Here is a 20303-nt window from a genome sequence, read left to right on the forward strand (position 1 = left end):
CACTGACCTTGATTTGGCTGTGAAAGAAATAGAAAGATGGAAGAAAAAGAACGAGAAGGACTCAGGGGACAGAGAGAGAGAGAGAGAGAGGGGAGAGAGAGAATATACAAGAATGAATCAAAGTTTTTGAAAGTGGAAACCAAGATAATGATAACCAAGGGTGAAATCGAGGCAAAAGCAGCAGGGGGGGCGGGGAGGAGGTGCACATGAGCTGGCAGGAAGGGTAAAGTCCAGATGATAGCAGAAAATGGAGAAGTGCACAGAAAGGTCGAGGGGACAATTGAAGTCGGTCACAAAGAAAAACAAAAGAGAAATACTGGTTTCGAAGCAGTGCAGTCCAGTAGCAGAGGAGAGCAGGTTAGCGTGTGTGTGTGTGGGGGGGGGGGGGGGCTGTGGTGAGCCGGCAGAGAAAGATGGAGAGTGAATGAGGACAGAGGGCAAGTGTTTGGTCACACAGCAATTGTCTGATTAATTAATACCAATGTTTCTGTCTCCGCGAAGAGAGGGCCACTCGGAGGTTAAGCCTGCCGCTTGTCCAAACACACTTCCAGGCACTTTCCCTTATCCTCTCTACACGACATGCATGATACTTCACCACTCGGTAAAACTCCCTCCTCTGAAATGGTAAACAGATTGCATTTATATAGCACTTTTCCAGTCTACCGACCACTCAAAGCTCTTTACGGTGTATGCCACACATTCACACACACATTCATACACTGATGGTGGAGGCTGCAATGGAAGGCACCAAACTGCTCATCCGGAGCGGTTAGGGGTTCTGTGTCTTGCTCAAAGACACTTCGCTCCTCTTCCCATTTCCTCTCCATTCCCCTTGCCCTCCTTTTGTCTCCTCTCCCTGTCTTCTATTCATTTGCCGTCTCCCCTCATCACCTCCCGTCTCTTCCTGTAATCTTCAGAGCATTGCGTGGCGTTGTCCCAATATGTAAATATATTACGGACCAACTCACGGGTTTTTGAGTCAATTACAACTCCTTTGTCCGGAGAAAGCAGATGTATGTGTCGGCCCGTCAACATGTGAGAGATGGCGTCCTCTCATATGGGCCCCCGTTCAGCAGTGGCGGTTCTAGGAATTTTAACTGGGGTGGCCCTGGGGTGGCAAAGGGATGTCTAGAGGTGGCCATAACATGTGGTTAATGTGCGCATACAGCGTGTGGAATTTTTTGTGTGCATAGGCTGTATGCATACACATAACCGTTGATGGTCAGTCTCCTATTTTGCAAAACCTTTATAGTCAAGTAGGCCAACATTAACAGAGACCAATACATTGGATCTTTTTCTGAGCTCGTTTACAAAAGTTAAGGCTATTAAGTAGTCAAATGCTCTAAGTAAACCACCAAACAAAAATGTATTATGCAAACCCTGCATTCGATTTTCCTCTAAATTAAATCAAAAGGAATAATCTGAATTATATTATATTCATTATAACATATACTGATATAATAAAACAATTAACCTGGATGTTTTTGGATAAAGAATAAAAAACAGGTTCTGATCATATTTAAAGCTGCATGGACTTTGTTCTGCAGAACAAACTGAAAGGTGTTAAGTAATCCCTGTCATGGTAGACCACCATAACACCAATTTATAGGCTTGTCTTAATCTGAGGAGACTAGCATGAAGTGACTGAATAAGAAATCTATAGTATCATTAGAGAATTAGTGTGAATGGGGTTTTTTGGACAAAGCAACAATGTGTATTGCCGTCTTCAGGTTCCTAAGCTTAATTATAATAAGGCTCTGACCTGTAACTAAATCTGTGCAAGTATTAGTGGTCATGGATCTATAACAAGCCATTCAAAGAGCTGATAAGGCCTTTTAACAAAAGGTAGGCTACTTTGAAATAATGATAATGATAACAATAACAATAAGCTGACTTCTTGAAAGCTATACCTCAATGTTCATAGTTTGGTGATGTGAGATAGCAGGCTGAAGTGCCTCTGTAGCTAACACATGAAAATATTCACATAGCCATTAGATATCCTTTCAGGCTATTTGTTAGATATGAGTTTGTTGCATACTGTCTCAGGTTGTAGTCTTGGTTGTACACGTTACACAGTGTAGCCTAATACAGTGGTACTCAACCTTTTAGGGCCCAAAAATGAAACCAGAGTCACAAGGCACATCAACTCACGGTAATCAATTATGCTGATTGTCTCAAATGTCATGATTATATTGTCATTGTAGATATTTTCCCTATATGGTACACTGACAAATGATTAAATCTGACAGGCAGCAATGACATCACTCATCAAAAATATGTAGGCCTATTTATATGAATCAGTACAAGCGCTTGCAAAACAAGTGTCTACTACTACTACTTTCAGCTGCTTTCGTTAGGGGTCGCCACAGCGGATCATCCATTTCCATTTCTCCCTGTCTTCTGCATCTTCCTCTGTCACCACATCCATAAACCTCCTCTTTGGCCTTCCTCTTTTCCTCTTCCCTTGCAGCTCCATATTCAGCATCCTTCTCCCAATATACCCAGCATCTCTCCTCCACACATGTCCAAGCCATCTCAATCTTCCCTCTCTTGCTTTGTCTCCAAACCGTCCAACCTGAGCGGTCCCTCTAATATAATCATTCCTAATCCTGTCCTTCTTCATCACTCCCAATAAAAATCTTAGCATCTTCCACTCTGCCACCTCCAGCTCCACCTCCTGTCTTTTCATCAGTGCCACTGTCTCCAAACCATATAACATAGCAGGTCTCACAACCATCTTGTAAACCTTCCCTTTAACTCTTGCTGGTACCCCTCTATCACAAATCACCCCTGACACTCTTCTCCACCCACTCCACCCTGCCTGCACTCTCTTCTTCACCTCTCTTTACTCCCGTTTACTTTGGTTAGCTTGCAAGACAAGTATGCTGCACATCATTGTTGTTCAGATTAAATAACAGCAAAAATAGTTATGATTATTATGATAAACCAATGTATTTTATGATTTGGGGATTATATCAAGGCCTATGACTAATACAGTAAAAAAGCAATGCCTTGTTGATGTGCAATCAGAGATTGCAGAAACATGGGAGAACAGTGCAATGTCAACAATAGCACAAACAGTACTTCTATGTGGAAGTAATAGGCATCTGATCGACAAGAGCAGATCTTGTACAGTATATTTATCGCTTATCTCCATCCATCCATCTGGATTAAACAAGGGCCGTTCATATCCCCAGTACCCACAGACTGAAAGGAGGGGTGTAGCCTCGGGCAACTGACATCAAAATAAATGGGGGGAGAGAGAGAGAGAGAGAGAGAGAGAGAGAGAGAGAGAGAGAGAGAGAGAGAGAGAGAGAGAGAGAGAGAGAGAGAGAGAGAGAGAGAGAGAGAGAGAGGGAGGGAGAGAGAGAGATGGCTATTGTGCATCCTAAATGGCCATGTGTCTGGCTTTTGGACGAACAGTCCAGTTTTTCAGCCCTCTGTTTGGCCTCCGGTGCAACCTCCGGACGGACGCCTGTTTGTCCTCCTCTTGATGGTATTGAATAACAATCATGCGTGCTCGTAAATTCACTCTCGGAGTGCTAGAGCTCACTTTGTTACATTGCGTCTTATTGGCTACCGTGAAACACGTCTGCGTTTTTATTGGCTAATAATGCGTGCAGGCACTCTGAACGTGTGTGTATTTACGATCGCAGTTATTTCAACGTCAATATTATTATTTTGCAGGTTATTGCCTGATGTACCAGTCAAGTCAATGATCTTGTATTTCATTGGTCTAATGTGTAAATTAAATGAAATTTAATTTAATGAAATTTAATGAAAATGTTTCTGGCACAGGATACAAATCCTCTACACCAGACTTGACAAATTAAAACAAGCAACCATACAAAAAAGAACCATGATATAGTTGTAAAAATCACAAATAATCACATATCACATAAATACAATAGTCTCTCAAATACATTAGTCTCACAAATAATCATAGTCACACAATACTCACAATGATCACAACTCAGCTTTATAATCATATAAAAAGTCCTTTGTTGACCAAAATGTATCTAATCTATTTTTAAAAGAATTAACTGAAGGAGCCTGCACCACTTCCTCTGGAAGTTCGTTCCATGCTCTTACAGCACGAACTGTAAAGAAGTTATTTCTCTTGTCAGAGTGACACTTTAACGGGAATAGTTTTAAGGAGTTCCCTCTTAATTCATACCTATTATTCCACAAATAGACAACAGGCTCAGCAAATAAGGAGCAACAGGTAAATGCTGGCATTAATGTGTAAACTGTGTGATGGCCTGGCAGCCTGTCCAGGGTGTCTCCCCGCCTGCCGCCCAATGACTGCTGGGACAGGCTCCAGCATCCCCGCAACCCTGAGAGCAGGACAAGCGGGTTGGATAATGGATGGATGGGTGTAAACACTGACTGAAAAAAAGTCAGTGAAAATGCTGAAACGAAAAGCTGTATACAACCCTGAGTTGGTGTAAAGAACATAAATTCATTAAGAAAAGTGCCATGGATGAATTTCATGCACTTTGCAAGCTTTGCCAAGCCGACGTTTATGTGGGCGGCAAAGGAAAAGCAGCTACTGAACGGTATGCTACAGTTCGTTAAAACAAGTATTATTGTTACCCTTCTCCAGTCTCAGCCTCACCCACCGCCTGTTAGCATGCACAGTTTTAAAAGGGCACCCATACAATATGATTGGCCATCCCAGATGCCAGTCCAGAATTTTTGCCATGTCATTGGCTTCCACCTCGCTCTGGGCCGGGTATTTGGCCAGCAAGTTTGATTCTACCGAGACACTACCTTGCCGGTCACACCCTGTATGTATTGACTGTCCCAATTTGCCTGAAGAGGCTCTTGAAGACGAAATATCCCTTCCACAGATAACGTTAGCTGCGCAGCAGATTCAGGTAATGCCCTCTCCCACCCTCCCTCCCTGGAGTTGCGACGTTAATGAGACAGCTACGTTAATAGCGCGTTTTCAGTTTCTCCAGTCCACTAATTCTGTCATGATAAAGCCACATAATGCATCAGCTAATAATTTCGTAAAGTGAAAGTTCGATTCCACCCTTGAGAGATTGGAGCTGCTCTGATTGCCCAGTCTATTTTGTATCAGCAAAGCTGTTCTGGTGATACCTCCTTCCCTTCCCATTTATTTTGATATCTGTTGCCTAAATCCACACCTCTGCTTTCACAGTCTGTACATTCTGGATTTTGATTATTATGGGTGCTGGTAATATGAACATGGCACTTTTTTTTAAATCCAGATAAGCGCTAAATACAAACTGTGCAAGATCTGCTCTTGTTAATCACATACTGGATCATAAATCATTGCACACTCTGTATTTTTTTTATTTATTTTACCATATCTGATCTACTGTGCGGAGGTATGGGGTAACACCTACAAAACTAACCTACAACCATTATGTATGCTACAAAAAAGAGCCATAAGAATACTAAATTAAGTAGGATATCATGAACACACCAACAAGCTATTTTTAAATTCAAGTGCCTTGACATTAAGGGATTTAATAAACTTCAACACAGCACAAATAATGTTCAAAGCAAGAAACAATCTACTACCAAGTAATATGCAAAAATATTCTCAGATAGAGAAGGGGAATATAATTTGAGAAGGAAATTAAACTTCAAAAAATGATGTGTTCAAACAGCTTTGGAGAGCATAGGCATTTCAGTCTGTGGGGTAAAACTGTGGAACAATCTGAGCATGGAACTCAAACAGAGTACAAACAGTGATGAAGAGTTGTGTTAACCGTTAAAGTTTTACTTAATAATAATAATAATAATAAATTAAACTTATATAGCACTTTTCTAATACTCAAAGTCGCTTTACAATAAATGGGGTGAAACAAGACGACAGATAAACATAACACAGACATACAGGGGTGGATGGGAAAGGGGGCTACGAGAGGGAGAAGCGGCAGCCACACACGATGCCAGCAGTACTCTCCCACTTGGACAGATACACAAGGGAAAGAAAAACAAGCATCATAAATCACATAATCTTATCTCCAAACATTCCTAATTACATCTATAACATTGTACATACATTATATAACTTTGTTAAAAGAAACACTCAACAGTAGGCAAAATGCTCAACAAATAAGAAGCAAAATAATCCAGTGAGTCAAGTAAATTCTTTATGAGACAGTACTGTCTCATGAAGAATTTGCTTGACTTGAATTTACTTGATTATATATATAGCGTTTTTCCCGAAACTGTCAAAGGTGTTATAAGTGCGCAACTAATGAGGAGCAGATATCAATAAAGATGCAGGAAAAAAAGTTTTAATGCATTGCCTGCCCTGCAATGCATGAAACTTTTTTTTCCTGCATCTGTATTGATATATATGTGTAATCAAGTAAATTCAAGTCAAGCATGTAATGTCTCAAAGAATTTACTTGATTTTAATTTTCTTGAGATATATACACTACCGTTCAAAAGTTTGGGATCACCCAAACAATTTTGTGTTTTCCATGAAAAGTCACACTTATTCACCACCATATGTTGTGAAATGAATAGAAAATAGAGTCAAGACATTGACAAGGTTAGAAATAATGATTTGTATTTGAAATAAGATTTTTTTTTTACATCAAACTTTGCTTTCGTCAAAGAATCCTCCATTTGCAGCAATTACAGCATTGCAGACCTTTGGCATTCTAGCTGTTAATTTGTTGAGGTAATCTGGAGAAATTGCACCCCACGCTTCCAGAAGCAGCTCCCACAAGTTGGATTGGTTGGATGGGCACTTCTTGCGTACCATACGGTCAAGCTGCTCCCACAACAGCTCAATGGGGTTCAGATCTGGTGACTGCGCTGGCCACTCCATTACCGATAGAATACCAGCTGCCTGCTTCTGCTCTAAATAGTTCTTGCACAATTTGGAGGTGTGTTTAGGGTCATTGTCCTGTTGTAGGATGAAATTGGCTCCAATCAAGCGCTGTCCACTGGGTATGGCATGGCGTTGCAAAATGGAGTGATAGCCTTCCTTATTCAGAATCCCTTTTACCCTGTACAAATCTCCCACCTTACCAGCACCAAAGCAACCCCAGACCATCACATTACCTCCACCATGCTTAACAGATGGCATCAGGCATTCTTCCAGCATCTTTTCATTTGTTCTGCGTCTCACAAACGTTCTTCTTTGTGATCCAAACACCTCAAACTTGGATTCATCCGTCCACAACACTTTTTTCCAGTCTTCCTCTGTCCAATGTCTGTGTTCTTTTGCCCATCTTAATCTTTTTCTTTTATTGGTCAGTCTCAGATATGGCTTTTTCTTTGCCACTCTGCCCTGAAGCCCAGAATCCCGCAGCCGCCTCTTCACTGTAGATGTTGACACTGGTGTTTTGCGGGTACTATTTAATGAAGATGCCAGTTGGGGACCTGTGAGGCGTCTGTTTCTCAAACTAGAGACTCTAATGTACTTATCTTCTTGCTCAGTTGTGCAACGCGGCCTCCCACTTCTTTTTCTACTCTGGTTAGAGCCTGTTTGTGCTGTCCTCTGAAGGGAGTAGTACACACCGGTGTAGGAAATCTTCAATTTCTTAGCAATTTCTCGCATGGAATAGCCTTCATTTCTAAGAACAAGAATAGACTGTCGAGTTTCAGATGAAAGTTCTCTTTTTCTGGCCATTTTGAGTGTTTAATTGACCCCACAAATGTGATGCTCCAGAAACTCAATCTGCTCAAAGGAAGGTCAGTTTTGTAGCTTCTGTAACGAGCTAAACTGTTTTCAGATGTGTGAACATGATTGCACAAGGGTTTTCTAATCATCAATTAGCCTTCTGAGCCAATGAGCAAACACATTGTACCATTAGAACACTGGAGTGATAGTTGCTTGAAATGGGCCTCTATACACCTATGTAGATATTGCACCAAAAACCAGACATTTGCAGCTAGAATAGTCATTTACCACATTAGCAATGTATAGAGTGTATTTCTTTAAAGTTAAGACTAGTTTAAAGTTATCTTCATTGAAAAGTACAGTGCTTTTCCTTCAAAAATATGGACATTTCAATGTGATCCCAAACTTTTGAACGGTAGTGTACGTATATAAAAATAAAAAATCCAGTGAGTCAAGTAAATCCTTGTACTGTCTCAAAGAATTTACTTGACTCACTGGATTATTTTGCTCCTTATTTGTTGGGCACTTTCCCTACCGTTGAGTGTTTTTTTTAAACAAAGTTTTATATATATATATATATATATATATTTCCATCCATTCATTATCCAAACCGCTTATCACGCTCTCAGGGTCACAGGGATGCTGGAGCCTATCCCAGCAGTCATTTGGCGGCAGGTGGGAGATGTGTGTATATACGTGTGTGTGTGTGTGTGTGTGTGTATGTGTATGTATGTATATATATATATGTGTGTGTGTATATATGTGTATATGTGTATATATAGATATCTTTTTTTTTATTGTCATATTTTTTATGTATATATTTTTTTCTTTTCGTTTTTGTAAAGTATAGTAACTGAATTAACTTAAGAGTGGGTGATAAGGGGTATGAAAAAATAAGTGTATACTTCCTCCTACTCCTTTTCCATCATGTAACAAATAATCCGATGTGTGTATATGGAGATTTGTTCACTGAGTTTGATGTGTGGATTTCTTGATCACTTCAGATTATTGGCAATGGATTATCTGTATGTTATATCCAGTTTATTTACATGTTCGAAATAAATCATCATTCAGATGTATATTACTTCCACATAGAAGTGCTGTTTGGACTATTGTTGACATTGCACTGTTCTTTCATCTATGTTTCTGCACTCTCTGATTGCACATCAGCAAGGCATAATTTTCTTACTGCATCAGTCATAGGCCTTGATATCATCTCCAAATCATAAAATACATGGGTTTATCATAACAATTATAATAATTTTTGCTGTTCTTATTTATTCTTAACAATAATGTGTAGTACACTTGTCTTGCAAGTTCTTGTACTGATTCATATAAATAGGCCTACATATTTTTTTGATGAGCGATGTCATTGTTGCCTGTCAGATTTAATCATTTGTCAGTGTACCATAAAGCGGAAATATCTCTAATGACAGCATGATGTTTGAGACAATCGGCATAACTGATTAGCGTGAGTTGGTGTGCCTTGTGATTCTGGTTTGATTTTTGGGCCAAAAAACGTTAAGTACCACTGTATTAGGCTACAGTGTGTAATGTGTACAACGAAGACTACAACCTGAGACAGTCTGCCAAAAACTCATATCTAACAAATAGCCTGAAAGGATATCTAATGTCAATGTGAATATGTTCATGTGTTAGCTAAAGAGACACTTCAGTCTGATATCTAAGGTTATCTCATCTGAATCTGACACATCACCAAACGATCATCGAGGTATAACTTTTATGAGTAGCCTACCTTTTGGTAAAAGGCCTCATCAGCTCTTTGAATAGCTTGTTATAGATCCATGAAAACAAATACAGGTTTAGTTACAGGTCAGAGCATTATTTATTATAATAAAGCTCATGAACCTGAAGATGGTACTACACATTTTTGCTTTGTCCAACACATTGTGGCCACCTCTAGACATCCCTTTGCCACTCCTGGGCTACCCCAGTTAAGAATTCCTAGAACCACCACTGGCTTATGGTCCCTTTAGAAGCTTTCTGACAGTGTCTAGGAATGGGATTCGGTTACTGAACCCAGCCTGGAGATCCATTTATGTAACATAGCCTCCAATTTACCTTATCTCATGATACACCCACAATTCCCCTTTGCCTCTCTTCCTTCCCTGATTTGGAGATGATGCTTTGCTCAGGTCTGTCAGTCACACCTGCCGAATGTCCAAACTTATATAACACACACACACACACACACACACATATATATATCAATGTACTATATATATATATATATATATATATATATATACACACACACACATATATATATATATATAGATACATATATATATACATACATATATATAAACACACACACACACATATACGCACTCAATCACACAGAAGTTCTGATCTCATACAAAAACTTGCGGCAGTTTGTTCTCCTGTGAGTACTTTTCTGTATTTATGTCTTCTAACGAAGCAAATATCAATGTGTCATGAGCTTGTTTTGTTAAAAGTACGCGCTGAACAAATTAGACATGACTCATCTATTTCCTCCCCTGCCAAATGTACAATCCAAGCAGCCAATATAAAATCACTTTTATACTTCCAAATTTTGAAGGCAAAATTCATCCAGGAGGTAGTCTCTAACGATGGTTTGCACCTTGAAACCCTGTCTGTACCAGTACCCATTATGTCACACACTCAAAAATATGTTATGATATTTGCTGAACCCCCACCCAACATATTTCTGTTTCGTAGGCTCACCTCAATGAACCGCTGGCTGGCTATTACTGTAATGAGCAGGGAATTGACTTTGTTGATAACTGGCCTTCTCTCTGGGGTTGCCCTTACCTGCTGAAAGTGGACGACATTCACCCTACTGGGGAAGGCGCCACTCTTTTGTCTAGCAATATAGATAGCTGTTTACGTTTAGTTTGACACTAGGGACTTATCATTCAGCAGGTGGCAGGTGATTAGAGAGCCTGCTAGGTTTAAATCTAGTGCAGATGTGGAGTCAAGTAGTTTAATTAATATGATTAGTCAGGGAATTTCTCATAGTGTAGATTATCAGACTGATAGCTTGGTCTATAACATTGAGACTGTCTACCTACCCTGCTGTATTGCTCCCAAGCTCTCCTCTCCTAAATGTGTGAATCACAATAATCTAATAATTAGTCCTACCACTGGTAGTGGGGAAATGTGCAACGAAGTACCTAATAATCTACAGAACCAAACATCTAATGTTATCAAAAATGTGACCACGTATCATCCAAAGCATTGGTTGTCAAAATTGTCAACAAGGTGTCTAACTCTAATTAATATTTCACCTATTGGTAGCTCTAAAGTTCTGCCTACTACTGATCACTTCCACAAGATGCTTAAATTTGGTTTCATAAATATCAGACCATTGTCTACCAAAGCCTTACTAATAAATGATCTGATTCTTGAACATAGTATTGATATGACTGCGTTATGTGAAACATGTCTGAAACCAAATATTTTCCTTTTCTTTAAATGAAACTTCCCCACCTGACTATACTTATGCCCATGTAGCTCAGGCAAATAAACAAGGTGGTGGGTGTTGGTGTTATTGAAAATAGATTTATATATTAAGATATATAAATCTATTTTCAATCTGACTTCTAGACTTGAATCTAAATTCCAGTCTTTTGAGGCTCTTGTTCTTGGTCCATCTCCCTCAGCCATGAATAGACTCGGCTCGGTCCAAATTGTGATACTCTATCTGCCTCTTGGCTGTTACTCATTATTTCTTGAAGAATTTGGAGAATTTGTCTCAGGCCTTGTTACGCACTCTGATGAAATTCTAATTCTTGGTGATTTCAATATTCATTTGAATAAGGCTGCTGATCCTCTAAGTAAAGCCTTTCTGGCACTAGCTGATACTTTTGGGTTCGCTCAGTTTGTTCAAGAGTCGACTCATTGCAATGGTAACACCCTTGATTTGGTTTTATCTAAAGGGATAGCTATTTCTGATCTGAATGTCTTGCCAACCACATCTGCTGTGTCAGATCATTTTTCACATCAAATTTGAAGCGTTATTGGCCTGTCCAGTTAATGTCGGCACAGATGTAATTGCCACTCACCACATTGGTCCCTCCACTGTAGCTGCATTTGTCCAGCAGCTGCCTGAAGTCTTGGCTCCTTTCACTGTGGTAACTGACTGTTGAAAATTTCACTAGTGACTTAAATATGGCCCTCTCTAGTTTCCTCGATTCAGTTGCACCTCTCACTACCAGAGCTAGGTGACTAAAGAGACCTACACCCTGGTTTAATGATGAGATAAATGCTCTTAAGCAGGCCTGCAGGAGACTGGAACGTAAATGGTAAAAAACCAAATTGGAAGTTTTTTACCTATCGTGGCATAAGTGTTTATTGAACTACAAACATGCTTTATCAGCTGCAAAAACAGTGTATCTCTCACTTAATCAATATTAATAAACATAACCTCAGATTTCTGTTTGACACTGTATCTAAACTTACTAAATAGCAGCTGTCTATTAGCTGCTCACCATTCATAGCCCATGAATTTCTAGATTTTTTTCTGCAATAAGGTCGATGAGATCTTAAACAAAATTAATTCTTCAACTCCAGCTACTCCTGCAGATCCTGTCTTACCAAATTCATATCTATACAATGAGTCACTGATAGTCCCTGTTATTACAGCTTTTGAGACTATCTCTCTTGATACTTTGACATGTCAGCTTCTAAACCAACTGCTTGCCTACTTGACGCCTTACCAGCAAAACATTTTAAAAACCTCTGGTCTTTCCTGGGACCTACAATGCTAGACATTGTTAATTTATCACTTACTACCGGCATTGTTCCCAGCAGTTGTAACTTGTAAGACAGATGTGGTTAAACCTTTACTTAAAAAACATACCTCGATCCAGGGTCTCTTAATAACTATCGACCAGCCTCTAATCCTCCATTCTTTTCTAAAGCACTAGAGAGAGTTGTGTATCAACAACTTTCGACCCATATAAAGAAAACCATCTATATGAACCTTTTCAATCGGCTTTCATGCCCTATCACTCCACTGAAACTGCTCTGACCAGAGTGGTGAACAATCTTTTACTAGTTATGGACTCTGATTCCACTTCTGTGCTTCTACTACTGGACCTCAGTGCAGCCTTTGACACCATTGATCACTGTATACTATTAGACAAATGAAATTGTACTTTTGGTGACTCTGACTTAGCTCTCTCTTGGCTTAAGTCCTTCTTATCTGGAAGAACACATTGTGTCTGCTATAGTAATATTACATCAAAATTCTCTGACGTTAAATATGGTGTACTCCAGGGCTCAGTTCTTGTCCCTTTACTTTTCTCTATAGTTCGCCTCTTGACCAAATTATACGCAGTTATGGAATAAATTTCCATTGCTATGCTGATGATACTCAGCTGTATGTGCCTATAAGGGCTGATGATCATACTCAAATTACTAATTTACAGGCCTGCTTGGCTACTGTGAAAAATTGGATGTCACTTAACTTTCTGCTTTTAAATTCAGATAAAACCGAGATGCTGGTCATTGGCCCTGCAAGACACAGACACCAATTTGATCAAGTAATGATAACGATCAACAACTCTGTGGTTTCACAAAGTGTGGCAGCCAAAAATCTTGGTGTTACGTTTGATCCCATCCTTTCCTTTGATAAGCACATTAAAGAAATCACTAAGACTGCCTTTTTTCACTTATGTAACATAGCTAAAATTCGCCCCCCCCTCCATGGCTGACGTAGACACTCTAATATATGCATTTGTTTCATCCAGACTTGATTACTGTAATGTTCTGTTTTCAGGTCTGCCACATTCTAGTACTAAAAGTCTTCAGATGGTTCAGAATGCTGCTGCTTGAATCCTAACTACATCTAGAAATTTGACCATATTAAACCAATTCTTGCCTCCCTTCATTGGCTTCCTATCCACGTTAGATCAGAATACAAGGTCCTTCTGCTGGCTTATAAAATCCTAAATGGCTCCCTCCCATCTTACCTGTCTGATCTCCTTAAACTGTAGATTCCATCTCGAGTTCTTCGCTCTCAAAATAAAGGGCTCCTGTGTGTACCCAAAGTTAAAAAGAAGTCAGCTGGTGGCAGGGCCTTTTCCTATCACTGCCATCAGACAATCAGAGTCTGTTGAGTCCTTTAAATCCAAACTTAAAACTCATCTTTTTGCCTCAGCCTACAAATAGTTGCCTCTAAGTTGAGTACTTCACAACCTGTACTGCATGGCGGGTCGGTTTCTGTCTCAATGAATTTACCAACCACTCTTCCTCCGATGAGATTATAGCATATAGATTATGACTAGCGGCGGCACGGTGGCGCAGTGGTTGGCGCAGTTGTTGGCGCAGTTGCCTCACAGCAAGAAGGTCCTGGGTTCGAGCCCTGAGGGAGTCCAACCTTGGTGGGTCATTCCAGGTCATCCTCTGTGTGGAGTTTGCATGTTATCCCCATGTCTGTGGGTTTCCTCCAGGGGCTCCGGTTTCCTCCCACAGTCCAAAGACATGTAAGTCAGGTGAATTGGCCATACTAAACTGTCCCTAGGTATGAATGTGTGTGTGTGGGGGGGGTGCCCTGTGATGGCCTGGCGGTCTGTCAAGGATGTCTCCCCGCCTGCCGCCCAATGACTGCTGAAACACGCTCCAGCATCCCCGCAACCCTGAGAGTAGGATAAGCGGTTCTGATAATGGATGGATTATGACTAATTGATGACCTACTTGATTATGTGTAATGACTACTGCAAACTGTTCTCTTCTCTCACATGTCTTTTCTCTCTCTCTGAATGATGTCTTCTCCTTTCTCTTTTTCTGTTTGTGAATGGTGTCATGTGGGTCTCCCTTGTGTCCACGTGCAGTCAGTTCTCCTCCCAGGTCTCCGTGGTGATGGCGGTCACCACCTGGATGCTGCTTGTCATCCCCCCCTTCATCACATTTTCTTCTTATATCTCTTATAAATCCATAGAATTTTTGTTATCCTGAGTTTTTTTTGTCTACATGGTGATGGTGGTCGCGTGGCTCAGGTCCTGGGCTGTTCCGGTGGCGTCTGGACACTGCTTGGCATCCTGCTTATCATATTCGTCATATATTTTATAATTCCATTATAATTCTGTTGATCCTCTTTCAATGTTGTATTCTGTAAATTGTGTAAACACAACATCCATTGCACCTTGTCCATCTTGGGAGAGAGATCCCTCCTCTGTTGCTCTCCCTGAGGTTTCTTCCTATTTTTTCTCTGTTAAAGGTTTTTTTTTTCTTTTTAGGGAGTTGTTCCTTATCCGATGAGAGGGTCTAAGGACGGGATGTTGTGTTGCTGTAAAGCCCACTGAGGCAAATTTGTAATTTGTGATATTGGGCTATACAAATAAAACTGACTTGACTTTCCTACTTGCTCTATGTCAGATGTCCTGGAACACTTACACTTTCAATTGTTTGGTTCACCTGCTGTCATGCAATGTGAACACAAAGAGATGCCATTGCAATGCTCACACATTCACACACACATGCAGTGGATGCTTAACATTCACACATTTGCTAAGCTGTCTGTTACGCATGCCTGCACATGCCATGGAGCTTGTACGCACATCCACGGTCTCGCGCGCACACACACACACACACACACACACACACACACACACACACACACACACCAGCAAAGCTATTTGCACACACAAACAAACAGTTGCTTGCGGGCGCAATGGCGTAAATGTAGGAGAACATAGGTAAACATATTAGAGCTAGAAGTGTTGTTACTGGTATATACACACACACACACCACAGAAACACAAACACACATGCGTGCACATGTGTGCGCACACACACACACACACACACACACACACACACACACACACACACACACACACACACACACACACACACACACACACACACACACCTCCCTTGTATGCATTCCAAGTCAATATAACCCATTTATTTAATCATTAGTAAAAGCAGGCGCTTGCCCAAGGGAATGCTGGTAATAGTGAAATTGGTGCCAGTGCACCTGTTTCCAGAGATAGGCCTTCAGCAGCCTCCAGGTAAGCCTAGGAAACACTGCACCCACATCTCCTCACTCTTATTAGGAAAGCAAGCTAGAGTTCAGGGATGGGTCACAAACCGTTAACTACATAATTCAACATTGGATCTTGATAAGAATCCAATTAACTATCGTACGAATTTACACTTGCAGGTTTTTTATTATGTTCTACTCCACAGTTGCCTTTGGTCGCAAATAAAGCAATGAAATGTACCCATAGGGTTGGTTGAGCATGGCTTCTCTCTTTCAGCAACATCCTGCTTCAGTTAAGTTTGAGCTGAATGTCCAAATGCCGTATGATTTTTGCTCTAAATTGGGGTCGGTGTTTTGGTGTGTGGGAGAAAATCCCTGTTGAAGGAGGGGTAGTCGGTGCAGCTGTTACAAACCGCGCTGAGACGGTGAACAACCTATAATTGCAATGGGTGTTGTTTAAAAACTGTTAAGTAAGTAGCCTTGGCCACTGCAGTACCAAACAAACAAGCAACAGAAAACAAGCCTCTACAGCAAACTCTTTGTCTTGTCTAGCCGGTCTAGCCGTCCCTGTGTGGTAAATGCAACACTGCACATTCGAGTCCCACCCATGGTGTGTGAGAACAGGTTTTGGGGCGTTGTTGATGCAAGTGGAAATAAGGTGAGAAATTACCAATAGGTTAGCCTGTCTTCATAGGGTGAAAGTTACTGTATCACCTGAAAACAAGTGAAAGCCACTGGACCCCCGCCCCCCCATACACACACACACACACACCACCCCACCCCGTTGAGTCCATCGTGCTCTCATGCGCAGTGAAACCCTTCATGGCGTTGGCACAGTGGTTCCTGTCTCAGAATGGGAGGAGTGATGCTCAGGGCAAAACCTGAAGTGTGTCTTACCTGAGGTGTCCCACATGTTCAGCTCGATCCTCTGCTTGTCGATCTCGAAACTGGCCGTGTAGTTCTCAAAAACCGTGGGGGCATAATTCTGCAACGAGAGACGAGTGACTAAAGTGAGACAGGATCCAGACAGGTTGGTTACGGAGGCCTGCGGTGACTAATTGATACGATCAAGTCCCGCGTCGGCGGGCAGCCTACGCCACCGCCACGGCGTCGTCAAACCACCTTTATACCACAAGACAGCCCAGAAACAATACCGACATTATGCCACCAAGCTGATCAGAATGGGTGGTGTGTACAGGAGGCATGGAAGGATGAATCAGAAGTTTGGCCAATTTTATAAATCAGTTATTCATGCTGACGTGAAAGTTGGAATGATTAATCCATCCATGGCTGCTCATGCTCAGGATATTCAGTGTCCTTTGCTTCGGTCCATGTTCACTCTAAAACTACTGGATACTCCACAGTTGCCTGTGTGTTGTTTATTGTGAGATTTCCCAATAAAGTTTAATGCGAAATCTCATTCACAGTAACTTTAGAGTGAATGACGTTTCACTTTTATGACGGCAATCATTTTGTGAGAGGATGTGCCAGCATGTCCCCTCTCTCGGTTGGCTGACGGGTTATTTTCGGGAACTCTCCGTTGTGTTGAGAACTGATACTCATTCATAAATTGCATATTTCGGAATTTTATAAAACACTCAAATCGCCGTGCACGTCATAATTAAACACGCACACACACATCTGTATGTAGCCTATGGAAACAGGTAGCCTACGGGCAGGCTACGTGTTTCGGAGGCAGTGAACCAGAGTACCAGACACAGTATGTGCACTGCGAGAACCGAACTGGTGAGCGTCCAGTTTGTAGACTTGTCCCGTTAAACGACCGGCACCGGCGTCTTGAACCGGTCGCGTCGCGCACTCGATGCGCAAAAAGCGCATGCAGACATCTGCGGACCGTCCTCTCGCGAGGCGCCGTCGCACTTATCCTCGCATCGCAACACGCGTGGCTTCACGCTCTCTTACCTCTGGGTACGAGTCTTTAGCAAATACGTGAAGGAGCGCCGTTTTGCCACATTGCGTATCGCCGACGACCACTATTTTGCAGCGGCTTGCTCCCTTGCTCTCCATGGTGCCCCCCGTCTATCGCTTAGAGTTTCTGCCGCGCTTGCCTCCTTGTCATTTAGTACTCTGCAACTTCAGCAAGTCCCGTCTCAAGGTGCGACACGCAGTCCTCTCTGGACGACGGCAACTTTACAATCCAGTTTTCTCGTTTCGCAACTTCAGCTCCGGTTGCTCCGGGAATCAAACCTTGGCGGCATGCTACGCGCAGAGAGGCACCGGCTTATTGACTGGGAGTAGAGACGCAACGCTGTGAAAGGCGGTTTGTCTAAATTCCATCTTCTGCGTGGACCCGCCCACCCAGCAGGTAGCACCCAATGACAGGTCCTTAATGGGTCCGCATGTCAAATATCGAGTGAACGATTGTGTCCCGAACATCGACAGAAACATCTGGAGCTGGATAATCTCTGCAGTTAATCGTCCCATCATGCAACACACAAAAAATATAATATGTGTAGCAAACACATGTTGAATGTGCGCGTGCACGCGCGCGTGCGATGCCGATGACTGGAATGCGATGCCGTCAGACCAATTATCCCATTAGATCTTCCCCATACCCTCCACGCACCACGGCAACATACTTACACTTGTAATACGTGTACATAACTTAGATAAATGTAAGTGAATGGGGAAAAACTTGTGCAAACTCTAATTCATCCTCAAAACAGGTATTAGTATAAAATGAAATAAGTCAATCTTCTTATGCAAGAACAGAAAACTGTAGGCTCATACCTGCTACTAAATTCCCACTATAATTCAGCAAATTAATATAGATGAATCACTTAACCAACTGTGGCAGATCTTATTGGGATAAAGATTTAGTCTACATAACCATGCCCTGTGCAACACCTGGTCCAAGACAACGGGTAAGAGATGATTTTTTTTTAGTAACAAATTAGTCATTAGTTCTGCTGGCCTCTGTGTCTCTTCACGCTGAACCCGAACAGGTTTTGCCTTGCCTTTAGCGCCACCCTTTGGTCAAAGACGGTACAGGATAGCGTGGAAACCAGGTTATTGTGTCGTTGAATGTGTGTGTGTGTGTGTGTGTGTGTGTGTGTGTGTGTGTGTGTGTGTGTGTGTGTGTGTGTGTGTACTGTAAATTTAATTGAATCCAAAGATCTAGGCTATCACCCACACTTGTGATTGAGTTGGGTCGAGGAAATGGGCTCTTAAGATAACAGAATTACATACATGTGACTCTTTATTTCTATGAGATTTAATTACTTTCATTACATTTACATCTACTTATTTGGCACACGCTTCTATTCTAAGTGTTTCTGTATATAAGCAAATAAAATCAAGAGTTACCATGTCATGGTAGCGGGTCGACTTTATGAAGTAGTGGTAGTAATACATTCACTAGATAAGTAATCCTATCATATTTTATTTGATTCTACTGTCTTCATCTTGTGCGTCTTGCTGTGTGTGTTTGTGTGTTGAGAAAAATATGTGCCAAATCTGCCATGTCTGAATAGAAATGCCAAATAAAGAGTTCTGACTCTGATTTAAGCGTTAAAGGGGCTATATATATGCGATTTAGAACATTAATACAGCAGCAAACAACTATTTGCTATGTGGAGATTAGTGGAGTAATGGCGTCCAGAGCAGAGAATGACGTCATACTCCCTCTGTTACAGTATGTTGTAATCCGAGTTTCTCTGTTCTTTGTTTTTGGAAGCCGGTCCGGCCGCGCATGCGTGTTAGTGCATGTGAGGTAGCTAGCGTTAGCAGCATAGCTAGCAAGCGTTACGCGGATTTAGGTCACTCGGCAGATCGAAGAAATAGATCCTTACCAAGCTGAATACGTTACCAACGTTATAACTATAATGTAATAAGCAATGTTAACACCAATGAAATAGCCAAGAATGCGAAGGGGGGGGTTGTTTTGGTTTGGTCTGAGATGCTGGTTCTGAACGTGGTATTTAAGGTAAGCCTGGAAGAGGGAACGTTCTGGGGCCCTTCGTGAAGGAAATAAGCGAGCTCGGACGGAAATTGAATTGAGAGTTGCAAAGTACGCTACTTGAATGACTTGAAAACCAATATTTTCGTCGTCCGCTACGCTTTTATAAACATGCAGGATTACTCAGGAGTAATTATTTTTTGAGTCACACTTCGCTCCCTCTTATAACTTTGCCTTGCAGTGGTTCTCAAAGATTTAGCAGCGACTGAAACTCATTTTGTCTGGTGGAGCGAGAAGCATTAATAAAACATCAAGGGGCCGTTGAGGGAACCCAACAACCCCTCTGTTATCCATTCCCTTCATTACCAATCACAACTTGTTGCAGGGGGGTCTTACAGACTTCTCTCTTTTTTGCTGTTGGTAAGGTCAAGACAAGGTGTAGGAGGGCATATATATACGCATGTATAAGAGGAAATTTGTATGAGAGAATTTAAAAAGCTTTGTTCTTCCAAATTACAGAACAGATAAGTGGTTTTGGGGGTCTGCTGTCAATGGATGAGCGCAATACGTATTTTCGCCACCAAGTGGAGGCATTGCAACAACACGTCACCTGTGACTGAACGAGACTTGGTTTAAGCAAAAATTGAAAACCCGCGTGTGTGTGTGTGTGTGTGTGTGTGTGTGCGCGCGCGCGCGCGCGTATTTGGAGCAGTGTCCCACGCTTCAGTGAGTCTATTTGAAAAAAAAAGATGGATTAGATGAACAAGAAG

At 41.6% G+C, this 20303-nt stretch overlaps 1 protein-coding gene across 1 annotated transcript in view; it reads right to left on the minus strand.

The window, feature by feature from the left end:
- LOC130127421 (rho-related GTP-binding protein RhoN-like) overlaps positions 1–17803 on the minus strand; it is a 52166-nt gene extending 34363 nt beyond the window's left edge. The window contains exons 1-2 of the mRNA XM_056297052.1: positions 17538–17803; positions 16512–16599 (exon numbers count right to left, since the gene is read on the minus strand). Coding sequence (XP_056153027.1) covers positions 16512–16599; positions 17538–17642 — 193 coding nt within the window. The 5' untranslated portion in view covers positions 17643–17803. The remainder of the gene's footprint in view (positions 1–16511; positions 16600–17537) is intronic.
- Positions 17804–20303: the final 2500 nt, after the last annotated feature.

Source organism: Lampris incognitus, chromosome 17 (assembly GCF_029633865.1).
Source record: "Lampris incognitus isolate fLamInc1 chromosome 17, fLamInc1.hap2, whole genome shotgun sequence".
In the NCBI taxonomy this organism is placed as follows: domain Eukaryota; kingdom Metazoa; phylum Chordata; class Actinopteri; order Lampriformes; family Lampridae; genus Lampris; species Lampris incognitus.